Source organism: Haliotis rubra, unplaced genomic scaffold, assembly GCF_003918875.1.
Source record: "Haliotis rubra isolate DU_JTF1 unplaced genomic scaffold, ASM391887v1 Scf7, whole genome shotgun sequence".
Taxonomy (NCBI): domain Eukaryota; kingdom Metazoa; phylum Mollusca; class Gastropoda; order Lepetellida; family Haliotidae; genus Haliotis; species Haliotis rubra.
Window position 1 is genome coordinate 4,584,660 of NW_025767412.1, and position 8,810 is coordinate 4,593,469.

General features: G+C 42.9%; 1 protein-coding gene across 1 annotated transcript; it reads right to left on the reverse strand.

Moving 5' to 3' along the window:
• Window positions 1–424: 424 nt before the first annotated feature.
• LOC124258605 lies at window positions 425–3,628 on the reverse strand. Its single transcript, XM_046692672.1, has 2 exons — window positions 944–3,628; window positions 425–742 (listed from the first exon to the last, which is right to left on the reverse strand). The coding sequence occupies exons 1-2, from the start codon at window positions 3,626–3,628 to the stop codon at window positions 425–427; spliced, it is 3,003 nt and encodes a 1,000-aa protein (XP_046548628.1).
• Between the last annotated feature and the right edge of the window lie 5,182 nt (window positions 3,629–8,810).

The window sequence follows — 8,810 nt, forward strand, 5'->3', positions numbered from 1 at the left end:
AATCATAACGACACAGACTTCAATGTTCGTGCTGGCTCTGTTAGTGCTACTGACTATAAAGTACGTGCAACATTATGATGTATCAGAGTACACCATGACTTGGAAATTCGCAAACCACATCGCACTCATATTTTCCGCTCGCTTCAAACATCCGTACACAAGGGAGCTAACTCCCATGTATCAAACTGTCAACCGCTAAGAAACTTGCCGTTACACTCCCCACCAAATTAGAATCTCTAATTTTACATGAAAACCATTACAACTAATACAATAACCTGAGATACAATACCTGCATAATGTAATATCTTTGAAATTCAGACAAAGATAAATTCAAAATTCAATTCAATGGCAAATAAGGAAATGTCAATATGGTTCACTGAGTGTTCATTCATTGACAAGTCACAGTTCTAGGAAATGTTTTCGTTCAAACATCACAGTTCTTGGGAACTTCAAGTTCGGATTCAAGCAAAAGAATCAATTTGTGAATTGGCCGCTCTAGATATGTCACAGTGTTCATGCGTTTTCCGTCATGAGACAGTGATGGGTCACCGATTGCTATCTTAACCTTGCGCACAAGGTTATCCTTACTCTTATAAACCTCATAGATCCTGCAGAGTCTCCAGAGGTTCCGGGGAAGATTATCATCCTTCAGAAGAACAATGTCGCCGACTTGCGCCACTCTTCTAGGGCGCTTCCACTTCTGTCGTACTTGCAATGTCTGAATGTATTCTCTCTTCCAGCGCTGCCAAAATTCATTGGACAGGTGTTGAACGCGTCTCCACATCTTTCTGGAATAGGTGTCTGCCCTCTGGAAGTTGCCAGGTGGAGGTAGTATTTACTTTGATTTTGTCGTAAGAAGATGGTTTGGAGTGAGTGGCTCCAATGATGTAGGATCATTCAAATTGTCAACTGTCAGAGGCCTGCTGTTCACAATGGCCATTACTTCGCACATGAGGGTCCGTAAACCCTCATCATCAAGTTGTTCACTAGCTTGGTTCATGAGAGATGAAATTACTGATCTGACTGTTCTAATCTGCCTCTTCCATACTCCTCCCATATGGCTGGCAGAAGGTACATTCATCACAAAGGAGAAATAGTCACAATTCTGTTGATGGAGAAAGTCACTTACTCGTTTAGAGTCAATTCCGTGTAACTCGTTCTGTGCTCCTACGAAATTTGTACCCTGGTCTGATCTGAGTTGCCGTATCGGGCCACGCACCGTGATGAAACGTCTCAGCGCATTTATGAAAGAATCTGTGGACATAGAGTTAGTAGTTTCGATGTGAATAGCACGACAACCCAAACAGGTGAAGAGAGCCCCATACCTCTTTACCCCCTTGCGGCCTTCCTTCACAAGAAAAGGTCCAAACATATCAACCCCACAATAGGTAAACGGTGGAGCTTCCTGCATCCTATCCTCGGGTAAGTCTGCCATTTTCTGGTCAAGTGTCGAGCTCCTCAGTTTTCTACACATACCGCACTTAGAGATAAGGTGAGACACATCTGAAGAACAGCCAATGATCCACAGTCCATTGGATCGTATTTCATTCACTGTCATTCCCCTTCCTTGGTGCCCAAGCTTCTCGTGGAAGTGTCTGACAATCATGTCGGTCACATGGTGCTTTCTCGGGAGAATGACTGGATGTTTAAAGCTGAAGGACAAGTTAGAGTTTTTGATCCGTCCACCAACACGCAGTACACCATCGCTGTCAATGTAGGGATCCAATCTACTGAGATTTGTGGAAGCTTTCAGGAACTTCTTTTGGTCCTTGAGCAACTTTCTGTCATCACGCATAACAGGCCTTTCCTGATCATCAAGCTCTTTCTTCGGTTTCAATATGGTGAATTCATTCTCAAATGATTCACGTTGTACTAGCTTTATGATTTTAAGCTCTGCTCTCTGAAGATCACTGACATCAATATCATCCAGTAAGCTTCTATTCACGCCAACACCCTTGTTGCACTGGGACAGTTTATTTAACAACTTTGCCTTGAGCTTGAGACAGATAGCAATGGCTTTCTTTGCCCTGTTCCACTTAGAGATGTGCTCTATGCGTCCAAGGTCGAATGTCTCTGCTGTCTTGGTTACAACATGTACCTTAACCTTTCGTATTTCTGGATCGTCTGCTGAGATTTGTGTTTCGTCATTACAGTCATTTGAAGGAAGGCTTTCCTTCCAAAGAAATTCTGGTCCTGTCAACCACATGGACTCAGACAAGTCTGAGACATTTATTCCACGTGATGCCACGTCTGCAGGATTGTTCGAACTCTGCACATGTCTCCACTGAGATGGCTGTGTGTGTTCTCTTATGTACTGCACACGATTGGCTACGAATATGTGAAACCGTTTTGAGTCATTGGCTATGTAGCCCAGTACGATTTTACTGTCTGTCCAAAAGTACTCTGTGATATTCTCGTATTGCAGTTCTCTTTGCAGAAACTCACTCACTCTCACGGATACCACGGCTGCTGTTAACTCAAGCCGAGGAATTGTCACAGATTTTAATGGAGCTATTCTAGCCTTTCCCATCACAAATGCACAGTGCACATGGTTTGCTTCGTCAATGAAGCTCAAGTATGAAGATTGCCCATAGCCAGAGTTGCTTGCATCTGCAAAATGGTGCAGTTCAACACATTTCACATTTGTAAAGTCAGGAGGTTTGAAGCATCTTGAAACCTGTAGGTCATCTAGTTGCCACAACTGACATCTCCATTTCTCCCACTTCGCTCGAATGTCATCGGGTAGAGGTTCGTCCCAGTCGAGTTGATCCTTGCAAGTTTCCTGGAGAATCTGTTTCCCTAACAGAAGCACCGGGGCAATAAATCCAAGAGGGTCATATATAGAGTTTATTGTAGACAGTATGCCTCTTCGCACAAAGGGTTGGTCCTTTAAATGGATTCTGAAGCCAAATGTGTCTGATACAATACACCAGTTGACTCCAAGAGTTCTTTCTACAGGTAGGGAATCGCACATTATGTCAACATCGCTGATCCCTTTCGCACAGTCCTCGGGTGGAATCGACATGAGAACTTCTTTCGAATTTGACGCAAACTTATGCAGATTCAGAGCTCCTTCCTCACACAGATCTTTGCTTTTCTTTATGAGGTTTACTGCTTCGTCAACAGTCGCCACTGATGTCAGCCCATCGTCGACATAGAAACTGTTTCGCACAAAGTCCACTGCTATTGCTCCATGACAATGTTCGTAGTCTGTAGCCAATTGTCTGAAGGCAAAGTTAGCACAACCAGGCGATGAGGTCGCGCCAAAGAGATGAACAGTCATTCTGTAATCACTTGGCTCGCAATCAGTATTATCATCATCCCACCAGAGTAATTGTACGTACTTCCTGTGCTCCTCATTCACATGGAACTGATGAAACATCCCTTCCACATCACATTGGATTGCAATGTGTTCTTTCCTAAACAGCACTCCCGTCATGGTATTAGTGAGATCGGGTCCCTTTAGGAGATGATCATTTAGTGAAGCACCTTTGGATTGCGCACTACAGTCGAAGACGACCCGAATCTTTCCAGGTTTCATGCTATTGTACACTCTGTGATGTGGAATGTACCAACCGTCATTCGCATCATAAATAGGGATCTTCTCCATGTGACCCTTATCAATCATGTTTCTCATGAATCCACAATAGTCACTTTCATATCTGGGATTCTTCACAAAGCGTCGCTTCAGCTGCATCAATCGTTTCATGGCGGCTGGTCGGTTGTTTGATAAATTCGGTTCCTTTTCCTTTGAAAGGCAGGGGCATTTCATAGTGTTTATCTGTTCGTTGATGTATTCCTGTATTCAAGATCTTCAGGAATTTGCTATCATCGAATGACAGCTCAATGTTGGGAGACTTTGAATCATTGAAGTCAAGTTCCATCATTGATACGTCTTTAGGGGTTATGACTTCTTGTACAGAGCTCTTCATGGAGAGATATACTTCTCGAACATGGATTCCACCCGCAGAGGTTCGCTGAAGTTCTTGTGGAATTTCATAGGTCATAATTCGATGACTGAAACCTGTCGCATCGCAGTTCTGGATCTCCTCCTGATCAATGATTCCCACTACACCCCATCCAAGGTCTGTCAACTGGCCGTATGGCGTGTTTCCCTTTGCAGAGGAGATAACCTGACGTGGTGTCAGTGCTTGCGGACAGTTGTATCCTATCAAGAGACCAACTTCGACATCACACAAAGGGATTAATTTACTTGCTAGTAGTGACAGATGTGGCCAATCTTTAACTTTAGCTGGTGTTGGGATATGATCCCTGTTTGCAGGCATTATGTCCCTTGAATAGCTTACAGGAAGCGAAATTTTAGACGAACGGTTAAATCCGCGCACCTGCAAACCATTTATCTTATTGCTTTGGATAAGTTCATCCTCAGCTGACATGGTGGACAGTTTCAGTTGAACAGTAGGGCCGGTCAGATTCAGAGCGTCGCTGGTCTGTTTAAGCACAAATGAGGTATCAGACTGGGTATCGAGAAGAGCATAGACAAGTCTCTCTATCTCTGGATTGTCATGGTGGGAAAGCCACACCGGTACTATCATTGAGCACTTATCACTGGTTCCGTTTTGACCACTTGCATGAACAATAGCTGGTTTGTCATTCGAATTGGTTCTTCCATTTGAAGCAACATCAGTTTCTCTAGGAGTAGAATTCCTTGGGACATAGTCTCCATGCAAAGATGTAGGATGGCAACGAGCACAAATCCTACATTTGCTCCTCTTCGGACAATCTCGTGATCTGTGCCCAACTTTCAAGCATCCAAAGCACATGCCTCTTTCTAGCGCAAAGTCCTTTCGCTCTGTGAGTGTAATTTCAGTGTAGTTCTTACAGTTTTCTATATCATGCTCCTTTGAGCAAAATACGCACTCCATAAGCATAGTCGCAGCTCCTGTGGAGAAGTTTGAACGTTTGAACTGGAACCTATTTCCATCTGGTTCCTCAAAGTTTGGTTTCCTTTGTGTTCTTGGCTTGGCTGACGTCACCGGATCACATGCGATATCGGCCTCATCTTCGAGAAACTTCACAAACTCATGGAAGGGTGGGAAAGCTGACTTGGTTCTGCGCCAATGTGATACAATTCTTCCCCAACGATAAACGATCCAATCAGGTAGTTTGTCCAGGATTTTCCTGTTCTCACGTTCATCGTTCCATACACTCAAACTGTTAATGCTATCCATAGCAACTACACACTGTGAAAGAAAATCTGTTAACTTCTGTAGAGCAAGGCCATCTCTACCGTCAACCTTTGGCCAAGCTTCGAGTTTGTTACGAAAGGCATTCGCAACAACAAACGGATTTCCAAATCTCTTGTCTAATAATTCCTTTGCTTTCTCAAAGGCAATGTCAGTATTCAATAGAATGAAACCTTCCACGCAGTCTTTAGCAGCTCCGGTAAGATACCTCTTTAGGTAATAAATACGTTCACTTAGAGGGATACATCTTCTCTCAATTAAAGTCTCAAATGCTGCCTTCCAAGCAGGGTATGTTAAGGGGTCTCCACCAAACACACCTGGTTCAGGGGTAGGTAGTCGTGAAAGGTTGATCTGGTCCGCAAATATCCTTGTAATGTTCGCAAGTTCAGCGGGAGATTCTGTAACAGTTTGAGATGGCACAAATTCTGGGGCTGAAGCGTCAAGCCTTGTTGAGGCCTTTGGTCCATTTCCTGAATTCATTTTCTTCCTATCTGCCACAGGAATGATGGGTGTTTCCATCAGTGTCTGAAGTGGTAATAATGGGTTATTATTCACATAATCTTGTACATAATCATGAGCATTCTGTGTCTCTGGCACAATCTCTTGATCCACAAATATGTCCTTCCCATATAACAATGTTTTGTTCACTTCACCTGTCTGTGATAAGATGCTAAGTCTGGCCTCAGCCATATCTAACTCTTTCTGTACTTCAAGTTTCTCAAGTTCAAGTTTCTTCTTTGTTTCAACCTCAACATACTTCATTTTCACCTTTAAAGCTGCCACTTCAGCCGCTATTTGATCTCTACTTGAAGTTCCTCCACAACATCTTTGACTTGATTTAGCATGCAAGCTTGAAATTACAGATATTCTGTCAGACATTTTGAATGTCATTCACAAATTTCACAAGGAATAAATTCAATAGACACCGTTTTCTGCACGAATATTACACAAGTGTCAAATGGTCTTTGCACCAGTTCTTTCAATGTCACAAGGTACGTATCACACATGAAATAATCTCACAGGGAATTATTTTACACGACACCGGTTTGATGTTATCACAACAAAGTCATGGCACGTGAAGAGTCAAATCTCATAGGGAACAAATTGGCCTGGGATCGGTTTCAACAGTCGGCAATGTCTCTGAAGCCACATGTTCCATACAGACAAGGGAACAATTTCTTATAACACCGGTTATCGTAGCGCTGAATGTAGTGAATTCCTTCGAAATGTCACCAACGTACCTTCTTGTCCTTCGAATTGACACAGTATCCTCTGATAATGTTGCACTGTAATGTTTCCAAGATCGAAGAACGACAGGAGAGGTCAGATTCCAGTCAATTTGTATTTCGCATTTGCACATATCATCGCATTCGCAGTCCAAAATTCAATCCCGTCACGGGCAAACAGTCTCGCAATCATAACGACACAGACTTCAATGTTCGTGCTGGCTCTGTTAGTGCTACTGACTATAAAGTACGTGCAACATTATGATGTATCAGAGTACACCATGACTTGGAAATTCGCAAACCACATCGCACTCATATTTTCCGCTCGCTTCAAGCATCCGTACACAAGGGAGCTAACTCCCATGTATCAAACTGTCAACCGCTAAGAAACTTGCCGTTACAGATGGTTTTGATCACGTTTAACAAGGATAAATGAATGGAAATGGTGGAGTGATAAACTGATCAATGGGATAGAGTCATTACAGGTGAAAATGTCAGGGTGTGTTTGGGAACGGACAAGTGGGGAGGGAAAGGATTGACGGACTGGTATTCATATATAGGTTTGATTGTTGTATGAATTGATACATTTTATATGGCGTAAAGAGGTACATGAAGGCAGGTAAGTCGTTAATCAGAGCAAACTGTAATCAAACTGGACTATTCCCTACACATTTCTCGCTGCACTTTGTATAAAGTCGTCAATGGGATATATAGTGCACCCAATTACTAATACGGTAAACATACAAGCTCCAGATTGATACCTGTCTTCCTTGAATGCCTCTAGCAATCTTGATAACTTGTGTGTCTTGGCCAAGTTATCTCTTTGTTCAGTACAGGCAGAGAAGCGTTTTCTTTTTTTGTCCAACCTGATGTTAACCTTTAACCTTATAGAAATATCATCAGAGCCTATCGTTCGTAATCACACAGTGTCTTTGCGAGTCTATGTGCATGCTGCTTCCCTGGATCAAACCGCCAAGATCTACCGACCGACAGAAAGGTTGTAGCCTGGTCCATTTCGATTTGCAACTCTGGTTCAGACTTCGAGAGAAGTTCAACTCATATCATGTCTTTGGAAGGCGGTGAGATATTTCATGATTGATTCAATTAGAAAAGTGACGAGGAGAGTAATATGTGAGTCAGTGAATTGCGATTTACGCCGTTTTAGACACTATTTCAATCAAACCACCGTGTAGTAGCGTAAGTACTAGATGTGTACAACTTCCGTGAGCAGGGTTCTGGAGTTCAATCTGTTCAGGAGTTTGTGAGAATAGCATTTAGGAAAGACAAGACATAGGTCATGAATTATATTGTTAACGCATAAATATGTATTTTATTGTAAAATAAAATAAACATGACGGGACCATACTTTCGATTCCATTCGATGCAGGGGTGGTGTGGTGGCCTAACTGTTAAAGTTACTTCCTTCTCTTTGAAGACAGACCGCCTCCGCGGTGTAGTGGTTAGAGCGTCCGCCCGGAAAGCGGAAGTTCGCGGGTTCGATCCCCGACCGCGTCATACCAAAAGACGTTAAAATATGGTACTTGTTGGTCCCTGCCTGGCGCTCGGCATTCATGGGTACAACAAGGACTGGTCGGCTCGGAGTCAGTATAATGTGTCTGACTAGGGTATCCATGCTTCACTGCGGCATGGTATCTCAGTGGGCTAGCACAATAAAACCAGCTTAAGTCTGGGCTAGTACAAGCAGCCGCACATACACATACACACGCATGCACGTCGTCATATGAGCGAAATATTCTCCGGCGCGACATTAAACCCAATTTCACCTCACCTCACCTTTGAAGACATGGGTTTCATTCCCCATGTAGGTACAAAGTGAGACGCGTATTTCTGATGTGATACTTGAGATAATTTGCACAAAGTAATGCCCCACACACTGTCTGTAGATACGTGTTAAAGATCATATGTACTCTAGGGGGGTTAAAATGTATAAATCATTGAATGACATCGTTATAAATCAAACCCCGCCATTAAAACTACTCATTTCGACCCTTAAGTAACTTAAATCGACCTTTTTGACAACACTTCACAATTCTCTCCCGCGAACGAAATTTCAACCAATCAGTCTCCGTGACGTAATGGGAGGTATGGATATGAGGGGCACTGTATAATTCATGTACATTTCCGGGGGTAAATTATCTATGTCTAAACCTGAAATCGTTACCACTGTTGTGAAAAATGAAAGCTTTATGTTTTCTCAATCTACTGTCACCTGCTTTGCCTAGCTTTCGAGTTGTCATAACGGTTACCTGTTGGCTAGGTCTGGCTTTTGTTCCCCAATTTACTCGGGTGTTAAACCATTTATGTCAAGTGATTTCAATATGGTTCATTCAGTGGGTTGGCATTTCGGTACAAAGCA